The sequence below is a fragment of the Malurus melanocephalus genome, unplaced genomic scaffold, assembly GCF_030028575.1.
Source record: "Malurus melanocephalus ecotype Western Australia unplaced genomic scaffold, MMel_1.1 scaffold_228, whole genome shotgun sequence".
NCBI classification, from domain to species: domain Eukaryota; kingdom Metazoa; phylum Chordata; class Aves; order Passeriformes; family Maluridae; genus Malurus; species Malurus melanocephalus.
This window is the reverse complement of record NW_026623460.1, coordinates 468,307-488,175: the sequence shown is the minus strand read 5'-3', so window position 1 is coordinate 488,175 and position 19,869 is coordinate 468,307. Positions and strand designations below refer to the sequence as shown.

Below are 19,869 nucleotides of genomic sequence, written 5' to 3'. Positions count from 1 at the left end.
TTTCCAGAGTTAAATATTTAACCTGAAGAAAATAACTGCCAAAACATGTCTCTTTTTGCGCATCTTAAATTGAAATCAGTACTTGGAGTTTTCTAATGGTGTTAGCCATTCATTGTTTGGAAATTATTAGAATGCTATATGGCTGCATACAAAGATGCCTGCCCAACATAGAGCTGACATAGGGCTTCATATTATCGGTAATGTTTTCCCACTTATCAACTCCAGCAGCACTCCAGTTTTGTCCAACTGATTTGTTTAACCCGATTTCTGAAAGCATAGCAATTATGTCTTGGATGTGACCATTGTTGTGTTGAAGGAAGTTTAGTCAGTTATTTTGAAAGGAATGGGGTTTCATTTTTTTTAAGTTTTCTAATAGTTTAGGGTTTGTAGTATAGAAAACAGTTAAGTGTGGCTTTTACATTCTCTGCCTTTATGATGAGTTGAGTCCTTGACTCTCAATTATGTAAGGGTCCAAATAATTTGGTTTTATATACCTCCCATAAAGATAATAGCTATGGAAATAAGAGCTGGATGAGGCATGGCTGACCTGGAGATGGTTGCAGTCTTGGTTACAATCCATCTGACTGACTTGGAATGGGGCTGATTAAATGGCAGATTCCACTCCAGCTGCCAACTAGGTATATTTTGCCTGTACATGACCTAAGTACCAGATATATGGTCTCTTTAGTACTCTTGCAGAATATTTCCTGTTTCTGCTGTTCTCCATGCTGTGTCTGAACTGTTGCAGACTGCTGTTCAGTGCTGCAGTGTTGGGCAAGCTGGGAGAGCTCAAATTGATATATTTCTTCCAGTCAGATGGAGACAGAATCTGGGTAAATACCCCTCTGTTGTGGTACAGGGGGAATACATTCCATTTTGCATTGCAGCAGTTCATGCCAGTGCATCTCAGAACAGCTTCAAAAGGAGATAGGAAACTGTATGGCCTCATACCCCAGAAATGCCACTGTAAGTGTTCAGTGGAAGAAGGGAAATGCAAGATAAAACTGGAATGTAGCACTTCTCCTTTCTACTACCATGACAAAACCAAAACCGGACAACTATACGAAGTGAACCAATGGGATCATTTTTTATTTAGAAAATGCATTTTTAGAACCTTTATGCCAGATTGGCTCAGATATACATCAGGTGGAGAAGAAATTGTAAATTTCTTTCCTTGTAAATTTCTCAGGGTGCTGCTGTTTTGCAATGTTCATTAGCAATCAGTAGTACCCACTGCAAAAAAATGATGATCCAGTCAGTGACAGGAGAACATAACTTCCTAATCCCTTGTCATGGCTACAAATTTTCTGACATCTAAGGATCATGTGGAAGTCCCATTAATATTGATGTGTATTTTATTCTTGGCTTTGCCAGAAGCCAAATTGCATCTCAAATCTTTTCAAGCTGCTGTGAGAAAGTATTCGTATTTCCAGAATACAAACTGGAAATTAGCACTAGTGACTGAGTGAGCATTCATTATCAGACTATTCTATACCTTGCAAAAAACGTTCAGGCAACTAAAGTTTATTTTAGTGACTTTACTTCATGGAGATACCAATGAATAAACATTCCCATGCTCATTTGCTTGCAGTCTATGCCCTTTTTCTTCTGATACAATCTAAAGCTTTTTCATTTTAGAATCATAAAACATTTTGCTGATAATTTTGTTGGAGGAGATTAACTTAATTGTAATTTTTTTTCCAAAACCAGCATCTTTTGTAAGTGGATATTAATTAATTAATTTCTCTCATACTACAGATGTTACATGCTAGTGAAAGCCTGTTCTGAAAATATTTAACTACATAGAGTTTGACTAAATATAGCGGAAACATGGAACTTCAATTGTTAAACGAATTTAGCAATAGCATCAGAGGGGTAAGGCAGCAATTCAAGAAAACATACACAAGCACTTTCTTCTGCTTAGTCTCACGATGTTTCTGCAAATGTTTAGAGGCACTTCTGCTGTGGACACCTTCATAATTTGTCAGCAAGACATGAGAATGATTTTCACTGGACTATTCTTGTGATACAGTGAAAACCAATTGTCAGTTTTCTATGTTTTGCATGCAGAAAGGGTACTGATATTCCAGGATGCAGTGGCATTCAGCTGCTTCTGACAGGAAAGCAGTATCACAACTTCCTGTGGGGGATATTCATCAGAGGCTCCTGCAGTTGCTCCCCACTGTGGCTTGACCATAACTCCCTTGCACAGCACTGGGACCTGTCCTCACTGAGATTGTAGACTTGAGAATGCCATTTGCCTATAGATACCTTCTTGAAAGAGGAACGGGCAGGAGAAAAAGGTAGGAGCAGGCTGTGGTTTACTCGAATTGTTTCAATGGGGTGCATGTTGCCACGACTCAGAGGCTGGGTATCACTGCTTTTCAGTAATTGCAATACAGGGTCAAGAGCCAGCCTGCAAGCTGCTGGGGAGTGGAGAGAGGGCACTTAGCTCCAGTATAGATACATGATGCTTCGTGTGTGGTTTACTAGGCTTTTTCACTTGAATAAAAGCATATAGTGGAAGCAGACCTTCCAAAAAAGGCATTTTYTTAGTCAGGACACATATTTGGCAGAGAGGATTTTGGCTGGTGATGTGATTACCATCAAGAAAATCCACCTTACTTTTAATGTCTGTGAGATCTCACTGCTTACCATACACAGAGTTTAGGACTGTTTGCAATAATAACTTTGTGACTCCCACTGATGTCACAAATGCTCTCTGAACATTAGCAATCTTTATCTGTCTGTCATGAAAGCAAGTGCCTTTCCCCCTGCCATGTGTAATTACAGAGGTTATGTCCTTTTCAGGGAATCCAAGTGTGTGTATGTGTGTGAGCTGAAATTAAAACAAGCCTGAGTTTGATAACTCTGCTGATAATATTAAGTCTTGGCTGTGTTAAGATCAGATTATGAAAAGATCAGAAAACAGCTGTTGCTCTGTGGGAGAGATCATCTGATGGTTGTGGGCTAGCCTGGGACATTCCGCTCCCACTAAGTTGTCTGTTTAATCTCTGCCTGGTCACTTTATCTCTTTCACTGCATTTGAGCTAGAACATCTTATGTACTCATTACTTTTTCAAACTCATAGTTGGGTGTTTACCCTGGTCCCCCCAGTAAGGTGGGTTGTATTGTCTTTTTCTGCCACACTGTGGTTTTCTTGGAAATAAAACTCTGATGTGGGATATCATAGAAAACACAAGAAATACAACCAGGTCCTTCGTGCAGTGACACAGCTGAAGGGGCAGGACCTCAGGAAGTGCATCTCCACGTCGATTCATTTTCTCATGCTTCTGCTTGTAGTCTGTAAAACAGGGGCAACAGCACTACTCGTTCCAAAGGCTGAATTTTAACAAAGAAAACACACTAAGTGTAGCTTGGATTCATAGATCAATAAAGACAATAATTCTTGGTTGATTGGTTCTGACCATAACATGAGAGTATCTGTATTCCTAAAGCCTAACAACAGACAACTACAGAAGATGACAAGAAAGGTGAAAGCATATATAACATGTCCCCATTCTCTAGCCCACATCAATTTGTAGATCGGGGTTGTTCTGCTACAGAGGTGTTCTCTTGTATTGAGGGGCACTTTGTGACCTTTTTTTCCCAGTTCTTTTACCCAGTTTTGGAATCCAGATTCACTGAAGAATGATGTTGTGATGTACAGGTCCAAGAGCAAATGGGTTTATGTTTGCAGTCATCAAGGAACTAATGTAGATCCCCACCAGTGTTTCCAGTGGTTTCCACTGGCTCCACAGAATATTAAAAAGAGCTTTGGTCTCTATTCAGCAAAATGCAGCAAAGCAAGACAAAGCAAACATCTGGGAAGTGTTATATGGGAAACTCCCTGCATTTGTGCCATGCTACATGATATATCACCAATAGTTGAGTGGTCTCATAGGAAGAGAATAGTCCACTAGTACCACTTCGGCCGGGATTCATAGCCAGAGTAGAGGTAACTCTCCCGATGTGGCTGGATGAAAACCGTGCCCATTATGTTTTAACATTTCTCACCTGCCTTTCTCACACAACACACTGCTGCAGGAATGCAGTGTTTCTGGGGTACTCTTTTGCTCATGTAAATTGGGAGAATCTTTAATTCCGCATGAGTTTTATAACTGTTAGCTGCAGACAGGGCAATTTCCTTTTCAGATTAAGGAAAGATGCTGTAACATAAATGACTGACTGGGTGTCACTGCTGTGTTGTGACAGGCTGTCCTCTAAGAAGAAGTGATTGATGACATTTATAAAACTGAGCCATTATATGTGCTGTTTATATTGAAATAGAGCTTAGGATGTGGGCTGTCAGTCAAAGCACTGATTACTTATACAGTTCTGTAATAAGTGGTGGTGGGTGCAGTGAACAAAATACCAGAGTAAATGTTTGTTTTGGAGCTTTAAATAGGGCTGTCTTTTTGCTTCCAGCCTCCATCTAGCCATACTAAAAGGATCTATTTTGTACATTGCCTAAGCATGAGGCTTCACTGCAGGCTGCTAGAAGCTCTTTGATTCTGACATCAGTATTAAAATGAGTTTCTGAATCAGGCAGGTGACCTTTCTTTTTCCCCTTGAGCACAGTTCAAGCAAACCTCAGTGCTTTGTGGCAGCATGTTTTCCTGCTGCCAGAAGCCCCCAAAGGCCTCAGTTGCAGATGCCCACTTCTCTGTGGTTTGTACAGGATTTGAGGACCTTGTCTCCACAGATGAGTGCTGTGGATGTAGGATGTCTCGCTCTGAAGACACAGGACCTGGTCCTAAGGGTTATAAATTCAGTCCTGTTTTTGTCCTGCTGGGAAGTCCTGGGGCAAGTCACTCCCCATGCCTCTGTCTGCACATGTGGTATGGAGGTGGTGAGATGACATGACATGAGTGAGACCTTTCTTGAGAGTCACCCTGTAGACTGGTGGAAGGAGAAGCTGCCCAGCTGTGCACCAGTGTTTCTGCACCATTGGAACATTGCCAGTGGGGTAGAGAAGGAAAGGCTACCGTTCTTTCCCTGCTGCTTTCTCCCTGTTTAATAGGTTTGCAGGAAGGAAGCAAGTGTCTGAACACTGGTGCCAAGCCAGTGGTGTGCTACACAGCGTGACACAATGACTTCACCTGAATGGCAGAGAGACAGTGGGAACTTCACCTGATCTCATACCACTTTGTGTGTGTATCTTGGGTGGAACACCTGGCAAGTGTTGCTGTGGCACAGCTAAAAGGATGCCAAAATGTATGGGTTTCACAATGAGATTGAACAAAAAAGGATTTGATTTTTTTCTCCTCTTCTGCATAATAAGTGGAAGAGAGACAAAAAGTGTCCCACATGCAATTACAGAAAATAGTCAAAGAATTGAATTTTTCCTGCTTTGCATTTGTTGTTAATTTTCTAAAACCATTAAGGTTTATCACATTTGAAATGGCAGTTCCACCTATATGCTTTAAGCTGCATTTTTGTGCAGATAGTTTGCATATGCCAAGAAAGCAGTCCTTAARAACACATGTAACTTATAAAGCTTTTCCTTTATATGTTTCTCTCATGATCAGCCAGAAAATCGGCTGCCAGTAACAGCTATCATGGTGATAGCAGCTCAATGTTGTGTTTTCATATGTCATTAATTGTAGGGATCTATTATGGTCATAAATGTGATGTTTTAGCTCTTTTTTGTAGGAAAAAAATGTAACCTTTACAACCTCTGCTTTCACAAATGAAAYAATTCAGAGTGGGCTTATTCCTGAGTCTGGGGCCTGCACATAGCATTGGGATCCACAGAAAATCCTTCCAACTGCGCCTTTTTTGTGAAAAACAGATTGCCTCTAATCTCAATGCTTTTCACAAATCTCCATGCACAAAATTGTGTCCCAGAATCGTGAAGATCTCACTTAGTTTTGTATCACATAAGTGCGTCATTTGTGAAACTGAAGTTGGCTTTTCAATCGTGATAGGTATGCAAAGATCTTCGCCAGTGCTCTTTTTGAAATTGATTTTAAGTTCTTCCCTTTTTGAGGAAATTTCTTTTAGGAAAAAGCTCATCCCACTAACCCACTGCTTCTGCTTTCTTTTTTCTGTCCCATTCTTCCTCTTCCAGACCAGGATGAGAGAGCAGCAGAACTCAGCAGGGAGCAGAACGAGAAGACCATTCGCAGCACACAGACAGCTCTCCGCAATTTCCGAGAATTCCTCATTTCCAAGTACCCCTCTGAGACCCGTGAGATCTATGTTATCCCCTGCAAAGAGCTTGATGCCTATCTTGCTTCCTTCTTCGTGGATGCCAGACAAAAGGATGGGTCTGAATATGAGCCGAACAGTCTGGCCAACTATCAGTGCGGACTGGAGCGGTATCTCAAAGAGCACAGGTATGGATACAGTATTACAAGGGATAAGGAGTTCAAGAGGTCCCAGGAAGCTCTAAAGCAAAAGCAGATAGAGCTGAGATGTAAAGGAAAAGGAAATAAGCCACACAAATCCATGAAGCTTACCTTTGCTGATGAGCTTATCTTGCGCAAAAGAGGCTTACTGAGCCGGTACAATCCTGAAGGGCTGCTGAACCTCGTGTGGCTCAACAACACTAAGGCGTTTGGACACTGCACGGGTTTCCATGGGTCCACCCTCAAGTGGGGAGACATCCGGCTGCGGGTGACAGAGACTGGGTTGGAGTACCTGGAGTGGATGGGGCCGGACAACGGGGATGTGAGTGCCAAGAGCAAGAGAGGCGGGACGGACTCGCGGGTGTACGCCACCCAGCACTCCCCGCAGACCTGCCCGGTGCAGGACTACAAGGAGTACGCGCAGCGGCGCCCTCCGGCCATGCGCTACGAGGATGCGCCTTTTTACCTGTCCATCAAACCCGTCGTCAACTTGGCTGCTCTTCACTGGTACAATTGCCAAGCCCTGGGGAAAAACAAGCTTGCCAAGATGGTAAAGACRATGTGTGAGAAAGGCAACATCCCCGGCCGCAAGACCAACTTCAGTGTCTACCAGAGCTGCAGCACCCTCTCTGAAGCGCAGAGCAACCAGCTGGTGCTGATCTGCAATAACTTGAGCCAGCAGGCTGCCCAGTCCATGGCAAGCCACTCCAATTCTGGCAACTTCATAGTGTCAGCATCCTATGACTCTTCATCTGACACAGCTTGAAAGAACACCAAACACTATTCTTTTCCTTTTAGTTTCAAGCATTGAATTTGTGCTCAGTAATACACATCAACTGTGATTGTACACTATTCCCCTTCATAGCCCTCTCTCCAATGTTAATTCACTTTATAAGAATATATAAACATATAATATATTTTTGTTTTACAAATAAGTCAGCAGAAATAGTTTAGTATTGCTAACAGTATTTATAGTGTTAATGCAAAAATGAAAGGTACATATGGGTTATAATATGAATGCAGATTTTAAAAGGATAAAAATGGTTCTCAGGCAACACAAAAGAGACTGGAAATACCATTTTAACATGCACACATTAATGAGTGTAAATCCCCAGGGAGGCTTATGTAGCAATTCTGTTATGAAGCATTGTTTCAACTTAGTATTTTAACATGACCTCCCACAGTGGAGGAGACAAACTCAACATTGGCTGCTACTTCTTACCTGCTAGCTTATTCTTGATCAGCAAGACCAAGAAATAAGAAATACATTAATGTAAATTCACAAAAGCATTTACAGCATTTTTTGGTCTGTTTTTATTATGTTTCCTGAGGCTCATTTATGCTAAAAAAATCCTGAGGTCAGCTAAAGGCTGTCTTTAACTTTTGGGTTTGTTGATATTCTGGGATCAAAATGTTGCTGGTGTTTAGGCTAAAAAGTATTGTTATCAAGAATATGCAAAAGTATAATGGCAAAACCATTGTCACATACATAATTTTACCTCTTTAAACATAGGTTGTTAGTATTTTGTTGCTGGATGTATGTAATATAAAATCTATTGACATAGAGTATTCTTTCAGTATTCTGGGAAAACCAACAGTGAAAAAAAATCTGCAGTCTTATCCCAAGCTGTACAGAAAAATTGCATCAGCTTTTCAGTCTGAAGCCATCATTTGAAATCCACAAAACAATAGAGAGTGTAACAATAATTTTTACAGAATTTTTAAAAGAATTTCTACAGAAAGTTAAAAAGTTGGGTAGTTCTAAGTGCTGGAATACCAATTTTACTTAGCTGCACATCAACTGTTTCTGTTACAGACAATAGAAAATGTGCATGTGAATCTGAAGGCAGAATTTGGATCTAAAAGCCTTGAAATAACAAGTTCTGCTGTTCTACTTTGTAGTGTAGTTGTTCTACTACAAGTATGGGGAGAACACTAACAAATTCACTATTTCGGTGAACAATTATAATTCTTGACCCTTAAAATTAGGTACAGTACTTTACAATCAACTAAACTTAGTGTAAGTTTTACAAGGATGTGCTAGGGCTGTGGGGAGACTTTAGACAAGTCTGCAGGAGTAATCTAGTGCCTGCTGAAATCAGTGAAAGAGACAACCTCAGCTGGCTACCCCTGGGTATTGGACCAAACTGTTACTGAGAGGCTCTCTTGTTTTACAATTTTTAATTGTTGTGTTTCTTTATGCTTGACTGTATTTCTTCACATTCCTGTATATCTTTCATATTCTTTAGATCTGCAACTGTGCAATGACTTTAATTATCACTAGTTCCAAAGAAGATGTGAAACAAAGGTAGCAAATAGAAATAAGCCACTTGGCACCTCTACCCTTTATTCTGTGTTCCTAGGATGAAATGTTCCTGTGTGCAGGAGGTGGCAGAGTGTCTGCATCTCACTTAAGCCTTACTGAAGGTCTGTTTTGGGGATGAAATAGGTAGCAGATATGCCACTGAAAATCTTAAGAGCAGAGATTTCCACTACAATAAATATCTCTCCTCCCAGGAAGCTTTATGCAGGTGACACAGCCTGGCTCTGATCTCTTTGTTTTCCACATGTGGTAAGGCTGGTACGAAGTTTGCGTTTCCTATGTCTGGCATGCCATGGCAGGGTAACCACCAGCTCTACAGTCTTCCATTTGCCATCTGTTCTCTCAGGGTAGGCAGTGGACTGGTGAGCACAAGCTGTTCATATTGCACAACCCTCCTTTTCTGACTTGGTTTTGGGGCCTGAGACCAAATTGTGACACTGCTGAAGTGAATGCAAGTGTGTCCATGACTCTCAGTGCCATGGCATATCTGACTTGTAGGTGAAGGAGGCAGAAGAGAGATTTCAGGCGAAGCCAGAAAGACAGCTGCCCAATTTCCAGATGAGGCCAAACATCTGATTGCTGTTTGCACTGCCTTGCCTTTTCACAGCAGTGCTTTTAGTGTGATAATAGTTAAAAATAGTTTTGCAAGGCCAGTGATGCTGTGGGATTTCTTTGCGGTTTTCCACTGAGGATTCACACAGCAGCGTGTAGCACATGCTGGAGTGCAAGGGTTCCATGCCAGGGACCTCTCTCAAGATGCCGGGTGAGAGCTCAACCATGGAGCTGCCCTCTGGGGAAGTTTGCTCTCCGTTTCTCCCCCACTGACACTCATCTCAACACTTCCAAGTGACAACTTTTGCAGTATCTGATGTACTTCCCTACATTTGCTTTCCTGTTCTGCAGTATGGGGATGGGTGTAATCTAACCTTTGTGGGGCAGTAGATCTGTAGTAGTTTTGACCTCTCCTCCCCTGCCCAGCCCCCCTACCTTTGCTCTGAGGAGGCCGATCACTGGCTGTGCATGGGCCGTGCTGCAGGCAGCTGGTTAAAGTGCTGCTTCACATCAGTGCTGTAATTCAGCCCCAACACAGACCTCAGAAGAAAGAAGACTGGCACTCGTGGGTTTTGGACTGGGAAGTCAAAGGAAGCATTTCCCATGATGCTTTCACTCCACATGCTGCCTAAGTTGTTGATTACCACAGTATTAGGATGGCTTGTGCCAGTGTCCAGCAAAAGTAAGGCAACATCTCCGATACTCCTGACTTAGCAGGGCACATCAGCAACCTCTGCTTGTCTGGTTAGGGGATAAGTTGTGGAGTGTGTGTGCTTATTGTGATAGTCTCAATATTATCATGAGGAAGGTCAAGGCCCAACGGGAATGAAATCTGGCCAAGGATGTTAAAGACAAGGAGCAGGGTTTCTGCAAGTACATCAATAACAAAAGTAAAAGGAAGGATAATACAGACCTGTTACTAAGTGAAGCGGGGGTAACAGAGGACATAGAGAAGGCGCAGTTACTGAACACCGCCTTTATGTTGGTCTTCACTGTCAAGACCAGCCTTCGGGGATCTCTGGGCCAGGTGACAGGGTAAAGGAATGCTGGGATACCTTCCCTTGGTCAAGGAGAATTGAATTGGAGAACACCTATATATCCACAAGTCCCTGGACCCTGATGGGATGCATCCACTAGTGCTAAAAGATCTGCTGGACACCAAGCTGAGGCTGCTCATGATCACAATTGAAAATTCATGGAGCTGAGGAGGTGCCTGAAGATTGAAGAAAGCAAATCTCACCCCAGTGTTCAAAAAGGGAAAGAAAAAGAACCCAGGGAAGTACTGGCATGTTAGCCACACCTCAATCCCTGGAAAGGTGAGGGAGGGCCTTATTCTGGAGGCCACCTCTGTCCAGAGAAGGTGATCAGGATAGTCAGCATGGATTCACTAAAGGTAAATTGTGCTTGACCAACCTGATTGCCTTTTGCAATCAGTTAGCTGGATGGATGAGGGAGAGCAGTGGATGTTGCCTTCAGCACAGCTTCCAGCGCTGTCTCTTACAACACCCTCATAGGCAAACTCAGGAAGAGAGGACTGGATGAGTGGACAGGGAGGTGGATTGAGAACTGGCTGGACAGCAGATCCCAGAGGTCATCAGTGGCACAGGGTCAGGTTAGAGGCCCGTCCCTGGTGGTGTCTCCTGAGGTTCAGTAGCAGGCCCAGTGTTGTTTAACTGATCCATCAATGACTCKGGTGAAGGGCAGAGGCCTCCTCAACAATTTCACTGACAGCACAAAGCTGGGAGCAGTGGCCGATAGCCCAGAGGGCTGTGCAGCCCTTCAGAAGGACCTGGACGGGCTGGAGAGATGGGCAGAGAGGAACCTCCTGAAACTGAGCAAAGGCAAATGCAGGGTCCTGCACCTGGGAAGGAACAGCCCCAGGCACCGGCACAGGCTSGGGGTGACCTGCTGGAAGCAGCTCTGTGGAGAGATGGAACTGGGAGTGCTGGTGGACAACAAGGACTGTCCATGGGCCAGCAGTGTGCCCTGGTGGCCAAGAAGGCCAGTGCAGTGACATCCTGGGCTGCATTTGGAAGAGCATTTGCCAGCAGGTCAAGGGAGGTGATCCTTCTCCTCTGCTCAGCCCTGGTGAGGCCTCACCTGCAGTGCTGTGTCCAGTTCTGGGCTCCGTAGTAGGCGCAGAGCTCCTGGAGCAGGTCCAGTGGAGGGTGACAAAGGACTAAGGGTCTAGAGTACCTCTCTGACCACACATAGGAACAGGTTGTACAAAGATGTTGTGGACTTGCCCTCACTGGAGATATTCAAGAATCATCTGGACACAATCCAGATGATGTGCCATGTGCTTTAGGATGATGTGCTAGAACAGGGGATTTGAAAAAGATAATTGATTGAGGTCCCTTCCAACCTTACCCATACTCTGATTCTGTGATTATAGGAACAGTTTTGTTCTGCTTTGTGATACCTGCAGTAACTCCAGCAGTGCTGATGGCAGACTGCCTGGCAAGTTCATATACACTATGTATTGAAGAGGTTTAACTCATATGGACAGAACATGATACCCAAGTAGTATCATAGTACAAAAATAAACCTACTATTTTTGAAGGGCATTTAATACAACTTATTATTCAGTCTTTATTTGTAGATAGTTAAAAGAATTGAGTGATCACAGTTTATCTAATTACCATTTGTATTAAGTCCCTGAAAGGTTAACACTCTGGGAAGGAGACTTTGGATTTAAACCACTCTCATGGTTTTCTCTCATACTGGTAGGAGTGCAGATGTCCTACTCTCTGTATTTTAGTTGGGAGAGGGCAACTCGGTTAATTGCAATTCAGACTGAGGATATTTCACCTGCTTTTTGCAGGCTCACAGTGATGCTGTATAGCTTCCCGGTGCTAAGACACAGCAGTGTTGCCAGCAGGTAATGCTGCCAAGTCTTACCAGCCTTCCCCTCTGCCTAAATGAAGAACTGTGGTCTCTAACCTTGGCTTGTGATACCGATTACCTCTTACCATGAAATCCAGGGCAGGTGGCAAAACACTGTCCTGCTCCTGTCCAGCACAGGCTATATGATGGTGCTTGGGTGCAGTGGCTACAGTGAGACACTGCAGGTGGGTGGCTGCACTCCTGGCTACGTTGTACTCCAAAGCAAAAGCTGAGCTTTTGCTCCCCAGCTGTGATTTCCTTAAGATGAGGATAGCTGGCTCCAAAATGGGGCTTGCTTTTCTCCTTTCTTTTTCCTTTTTTTTTTCCCTGCCCCTCACCTTTCTTTGATTTGTGTTAGACCTCATCACTGAGCGACTTCAACTCAGTGTCCCATCAGAAAACAGCAAAAAAAAAGGGGAACTCAGGCAATTTTCTGCCAACATACTGAGTTGAATCTACTAAAAAATTGAGATGCAGAGCCAGTCGAGGAGATGGAAGATGGTGTTCATCTACCAGCATCACGGAGTCATTAGTCTGGCTCAGCTGCTACGTCCCATAGGAAACCCATCAAAAGGATAATGTAGACTGAGACCTTTCTGGATCATTTGCAGATGTATTGGATGCCTTCAGAACTATCTACTGGCTTTTGGGAGATATACTCAGTGATACCAAGAGCAAAATTTGGCCTTGAACTTCCGATAAGAGGCCAAGTGCCAAAGCACAGGCCTGCACAGTGCAAAGGAGTCTGCACCAATGTTAGTGCTGGCTTTCCCACGTGGCCTTCTCAGGACATGACAACAAGAATCAAACATGGGGATTATACATGGATGTCACTGGACTGATCTGGATGTAGCTGTGCACACTACATGCATTTGGATCTGTTCTCGTGATTGCACATGTAGATGGGCAGAGCTGTAGACACTTTGGATGGCATCAGCTCTGTTGTATTAGTCATTCATGCATGTGTTTATGATATTGTGGTTTTGCACAGTGTTACATGTCTTCATGCAGTTAGTTGGAACTGAAATCTGTGATACCTGGGTGTTGCCAACTGCCTGTTTTATTTTCAAAAGTGTATTTATGCAACAAAATGTATTTTTAAGTGCAGGAGAATGAAATACTGTTATGAACTACAGTGTAAACTAAATACCAAGGGATATATAAAATAACAGCATCTATCTTGTTCACTTGTGTAGTGCAATAATCCTATGATAGCAGCATCAGCGCTACTGACATAGACGATAATTAACAATGGAATCTGTCCTGATACACATTCTCCTTCATAAAGAATGCCAACACTTTCAAGTTGCTTTTAGAAGCTGCTGTGCACTGGTATTCAGTCTCTACAGCATTGTTGTCCTCTTAGAAAGCTGTGTAGAAAATGACACACGAGCAATGTTGTACTGTTGTGTATTTGTGTCTTAGATGTTAGTGATCGAATCTTGTTCGCTGTATGCACAAGTGATGTGGGGTTGTAAGATGGGGATCAGAAAGAGCAGATGCTGTGTCACTCTAGAGCCCAGGCTGCCTAAGGACTGGGGCAGCATTAAATGAAACTGAGATAGATTCCTGTTGAACTAGGTTTCCTTCCTGTCCAGCTCATATTTTACCTTTTATTGTCATGTCTGAGTACATCCAGTAAGTGCATTGACTGACCCAACTACATATGTGGTGCGTGGGCTGATCATTCCATCTGACAATTAGCTGCAAATGACTGTGATTGACTGACTGGTCTTCCCCATCCCAACAGCTCTGCTCCTCTCAGCATTCCTGGTCTTGAATATTCCTCTTTCCTGATGTCTGCACTGTGGGGCAGGGGGACTGCTTTGTGCAGAGCTGCTCTGGGCTGGGAGCCCTGCCCATCAAGTGACCTTTTGCTTTGGGGATAACATGCTCAGGGCGGACCATGTCATGAGGGGTATGCGGGGTTATGGGATACCGCATGTGAGCACTCTGAAGGCTCACATTTCTCATTCTGGAAGCACTCTCCTTCACTCTTCTGCATCTTGTGAGAGGCTTTCAAGTCATGAAATGAGATGATTAAATTTACTCCTGGGCAGAGGAGCAGGCCCACATTAGTGTGCTGTTTAGCCTGCCACTGACATCATGGATTGACAGTAGGGTTGAGATGATTGGTCCTCAGCAGTATGTGATTTCTGGGCTCTTCCTGTCATGGAGAGGAGTTCATCTCATATGATGTGGACAACAGGGCACTGGGACCCATCCAGCTCCCTGAACTTCCAGAGGCATTGCAAATGTATATTAAAGAAGAAAACCTACAGGACACAGAAGTGTCATTTGGTTTCCCTGAGATCAGCCAGTCCTGCCTCTGGGTTAGGGTAGAGAGGGACTTGGCTCTTCACTATGAAACAAGACAGGAAACGGGTCTGCACTTCTTAATGGGGGTTCTTTGCTAAAATTCACCATGAAGGGGTAGCTTCTTCATTGTTCTTAAGGGGGAGAATGTTTTTTCTCTTATTTCTCTGTTTTCCTGTGAGTGCTGAATCTGCACTCAGTGCTGAGGAACAGTGGAGGGAGGAGACCATCCATCACAAAATATGGCAATATACCTAGCCAAAACCTTGGAACTATGCTTTCTAGTGGTGGTCCCCATGTCCTGAGCCATGCCTTGGTGGCTGGGGACGGTCCCTCAATAGTTGGTGTTTCCCAGCACATCCATTTGCTCTGTGCACAGCCAGCATGAATGTTGCTGCATAATTCTACAGAAACAGGGAGCACAAGGGCAGCTTTTCAAAGACACCCCTATCAGGTGGGCATCTGCAGGCTGAGAACGAGAACGCCAAAAGTACAAATAAATAACGATGCTTTCCCAGGGACAGCACATGACAAACACGATGCTGTGCTTTCTCTCTTGAAGCATTTTGGAAAGCTAAGGGTCCCATTGATTGTGGACATCAATGCTCCACATCTTTCTCAGGACCATAAGTACAAAGAAGTGGCCCTTCTGAGGACAAGTCGGGGTTCTCTGAGCCTCCAACAAGTTGCATGTTTGCACTGCTTCCAGCATCACTCATGCAAGCCAGGTTCCTCCCTGCTGCAGTCTGGCTGATGCCCTGCGAACTCTGTTGCTGTTGTTCTCCAGCACCTTTACTCTTCCTGGAAGCAGCAGAGAAGCATTTACAGTGGCAAAATCCTGCAAAGCTTTGAAGCCCCGCAGTCCAGAGACAGTTGTGAGCTTGTCTAAAGCTTTAATTCCTAATCTAATGTAGGAAAAGATCAGTTTGCCACAAAACTTTGTTACTTGAACTTGAACTTGTATTTCTGTCTCAAGCAGTTAATTTTTTTCCTCCTCACTGAATTGGTTAATGGGGATTTGTAATGCATACGAAATTCCATTTAATTTATTACACAAATGCCACTAAGTTAGTTGTCTGTGCATTAAAAAATGTACTTACTCTTTCAAAGAGATTAGGATGCTTTTGGCTAATCTTTTGTTCTTTTGCTCAGCATTCATTTGACAGCCATTACCACTATCTGTAAAAACAGTACCATTTCAGATTTCAATCTGATCTTCTGTAACTAAAAGAAGTTTCTTTCACCGCATTTAAGATGCTGGTGAGGTAGGTGCTATCTTTGAAATTCATTGGGACAGTTTCAGTTGGAACGAGGTGTTTAGCTCTTTTAAACAAAGCCGGAGGAATTAATCTATGAGTTCTTTTTGGTTACTATTGTTTGATGCAGGCTGAAAGTATCAAGGAAAGAACAAAACAGTCAAGTGAAGGAAAAAATAGCAAGAAAATGCAAAATGTTTGGGACAAAAATAGAAAACAAAATGCTTAAAATTAATTTTTCAGATACTTTCTTTGCCACTTCAGCTGCTTTTATTTTGCTTTTATTTTGCTTTTGTTTTGCTTTTATTTTGCTTTTGGGGACAAACACAACTCTCTGACATTCCTCAAGCCTAGAATTTGATCTGCTTTCTGAAGGTTGTAATCTTGCTGAGACTGCCCTCATTACCATATTCTCAGCTGGCCTACATCATGTGTAGCTTCATGATCTGCTCCACATTGCTCCTGCTGGGATTCCTCTTTCTGTTCTATTATCACACATTTAATTCACTTACTATATGTAAATTCACAGCCTGAAAACAAACCAGTGCAAGAGACACTGCCTCACTATCTTCAGTGGTGGAAATAGAAGGCAAGGCAATAGTAAACGGCTTCAAATTGATTCTGATAACTTTTGTGTATGGAGACAAATATCATAGTGTCTCTGAGGCTCAAGGTGCACTGAAGAATGATTGCAATGTCAGTTGCTTTGTGGAGACCTTTGTTTTCTGCCTGGTGCTTATGATTCAGGATCTTGGAAGCTTTGCCTTCTTCGGGAGCTTTTTCTGTGAGCAACTTGAAAGTCTGGGTTCCTCTGCACAAGGCTGTGTGCATGGATGTGAAATACAGGTGCAGAAGTATCCAAGGTATTTGGGGATATGCGGACAAAATGTGAAATGAAATGTCTTAATGAAGTCTGAAATTTGTGAGGGGAAGAAATGGTGAGAACGTGGTTTTGCACCTATTTATGGCAGTACCTGCAAGCTGGGTGGTGCTGCTGCCAGAGAGAATTTGGTCCACTTGTGCAGAGCACTGTGAGAAGTGCRTGCCTGTGCCTCTGCTTCCACCCAGCTTGGGCTGTTCCTGCACTTCCCCCAAGCACATGACTATCCCCACTGGAAATGAGTGAGGTGTGCAGGAGAGAACATTGCTTGATAGATGGCTTTGTCAGTGCTTATTTTTGTGTGTGTCACTCATCCATCTTGAAGCTCATCTCGAGACCTGTCAGGGCAGACCAGATGCGCAATACTGTAAGAAGAAGAGGTGGCAGAATATCCAAGTGCAATGAAAGGCAGTGGAAAGGCAGTAGAAAAGCCTGGCATACACAGTGAATTTTTTGTCTTTCTTTCTAAAGAATGCAAGGGTAATTATTTTCCTTTAATATCCTACTTTGTTTTACACCGGAATTAGAAAATCTGTTCCATTTGTTTTAATTATCTGCAGGCTTTAACTCTGCCTTTGAAAAGCATTTTTGCTATGACAACCCTTGGTCTCATGGTGAGCAGTGCTAAGAGAACAGCTAACGCAAGGCTTTTGTCTTTCCCCGCATGTAATGTTTAATCTTTCTAATCTTTTAATGTGAATGTATTTTTTGCCATTTTGCAAATGGAAAGATTAGCACAGTTTCTTCCAAAACAGCAGYTGACAAATGTATTTTGCTTAAATATAGCTAAATTTCCACCTAACTCTGAATTCTCCATAGTGACCAATTCATTCTTAGAGTTAAACCTCTAAAAGGCTAACACTCACTCCCCGACTTTAACATCTTTTTTTTTTTAAAGAACAGTTTTTTAAAGAATAGATTTTTTGTTAAATCTTTTGTTTATTATAAACATGACACTGTCTTGCATAATAATAATAATAATATAATAAGAATTCTATGCATTGTGTGATTCAGTGATGTTGCTGTTGAAATTTTGCATGTTTTCTAGATGTTCTGACATTTGTATGTTTATGTGGTACTTGTAAAAATCTAAACCATTGCTGCTATGATCACCACCATTTTAGGTAAGTGAAAACTCTACTATGAAGCTGTGCCAGCAGGATTTTTGTGTGTCATGCTAAAACTCTGCATTCTGCTGATCATTTCTTGGTTTATGCCAGTATTTAGTGCCTTCTGTAGAAGGAATCAATATGTTGTGGTAGATAAGATGTGCCAGATTTCTAAKATCTTGTCTGCACAGATGATCACTTATAAGCTTAAAAAATACAAAAATTAGTATTTAACTCTTCATCTTTCTTTCAAGTGTCTTCTCTTTGATTATTATTTGGAAAACCTTTAATAGAGCTGAAAAGAAGCCATCTTCTCTTGCCACACCTCCTTCAGCAGCAGCAGGCTGCCAATGGTGAGGGGTACAAGGCAATGTTTTACACCAAAATGTTCCTGTTGGTAACGGATCTAGTGAATAGTCAGGCCTGCTCAAGTAATTGTGAAGCATACTAAAATGTCATTTAATTAAAGCAGTCCTCTGATTACTGTAAAAACTGTTAGCTCTCATAGCAGTTGTGAACTGGCTCTTGTAAACAAGTGTCAGCCTGGCCAAGTGGTGGATTCTACTCTCTGCTCTGCCTCTGCTGAAGCCACACATTGCTGCCAAATGAGACTTGGATGAAATTCAAGCCCAAGATTTTAGATCTTATTCTTTCCAACTGCTCCCACGGCAGACAAAGCCCTGTTTATCAAAATTCTGACATTGCGTTTTCAGTTCCTCTTCTACCCTCTGCCTAAAATCTGGCAGTATTGCAAATACACACAAGCATATGGATTTGTTTTGATCTTTGACAGGCAGATTTTGACAGGCAGAAATTGTATCATACTGTACTCATACAACAGAAACAGGCAAGAGGAAAATGTGAGATACCTCTTTGATGCATTTCCCAGCCACCAGGCATGGTTCACTGTACCTAGACTGGTCTTTAAAATAGTACTTTGTGTGGAAAAAAGACTGACCATCAGTTTTCCATCCCTATTGTAAGATGAAAACCTGTCACACATCTCGAAAAGACATTTCAAATCAAAGTAACAAGTTATCAGAAAAAGACTGTGATTGGAAAAATAAGAGTACATTGAATTCATCCTTAGAAGAATTGGTCTGAAGTCATCTCTTGTCTCCAAGCAGGAAAATTTACAGCCCTTGTGATAAAAACACTTCAAAAAAACCAAAAAAGTTTATGTCGAAATTTTCAATGTAGTTGTTCCTTTTAGTGATACCCAGTACATTTACAAAAAAGAATATTAAAGGAAACATACAGAATACACTGAAAAAGTTTATGTTGAAATATTCAATGTAGTTATTCCTTTTAGTGATACCCAGTATATTTACAAAAAWGAATATTAAAGGAAACATGCAGAATACACTGAAAATCATCCTGTGTAGTAGGTTGCAAGCCAGTTCCCCACAAACTGATGAATTAAAAAACCCCAACTGAAGATTAAAATGTTACACAAGTGATCAGAATGCTGAGAAGCCTTTTGCAGCAACCAATTTCCCATCTCTTGGAGAGAATAGGGCTCTCTTCACATGTGTAGTCTTTTTATTGTCCTTTAAAAACTGGAAGCTTCTTCAGACTCATTTTACCAGACCTGGAGCCAGAGAGGGTAGTTACAATGTGGCTCTCCATTGTTTTTGTTGTCTAGTAGCCACATACACATGAACATGTGCTTCCACATGTATGAGTGAAGGCTTTGACTCCACAGAACTCCTGCCTATATGCCCTCAATACTAAATATTCAAAGCATGGTCTTATATCCTGCATTTCTTCTTATTTGTAGGTAGATCAGAGTCTCAGTGGTCCCACCATTGCACTAATTGCCTTACCAATTGGTCTTTCTAACTTTTTATGTGAGTTGGCCTAACTTGCCAAAAGAACAGATTCCTGGAACACAGCAGCTGTTTTTCCTCATCTTCTTCTCTTCTGTTGCGAAGCTGGGTATATCTGCATTATCCCCAGCTGAGATTTGAGTCAGAAAAAAAATCAATATCCTTTATTCCCATTTTGCACTCTGGAAATGCGGTTAGGGTTCTATAGGTGCAGACCTGATTTAGCTTGCTGCCTGTGGTGCTTCAGTCTCTGCTTGCMTTTCTTTGCTTTTCATCACAATTCATCAGTTTCAAGATGCAAACTAGATGATATTAATGGTGTGCTGGTTTAGATACCACTTTCCAATGACAGTGATTCCTTCAGT

The 19,869-nt window shown here is 42.4% G+C and overlaps 1 protein-coding gene across 4 annotated transcripts in view; it reads left to right on the top strand.

The window, feature by feature from the left end:
* The window catches only part of KIAA1958 (KIAA1958 ortholog), a 57,593-nt gene extending 46,730 nt beyond the window's left edge, over positions 1-10,863 (top strand). For all 4 annotated transcript variants that reach the window (XM_057374559.1, XM_057374560.1, XM_057374557.1 and 1 more), the window contains one exon: positions 6,074-10,863. In XM_057374559.1, coding sequence (XP_057230542.1) covers positions 6,074-7,119 — 1,046 coding nt within the window. In that variant the 3' untranslated portion in view covers positions 7,120-10,863. The remainder of the gene's footprint in view (positions 1-6,073) is intronic.
* The last annotated feature ends 9,006 nt before the right edge of the window (positions 10,864-19,869 follow it).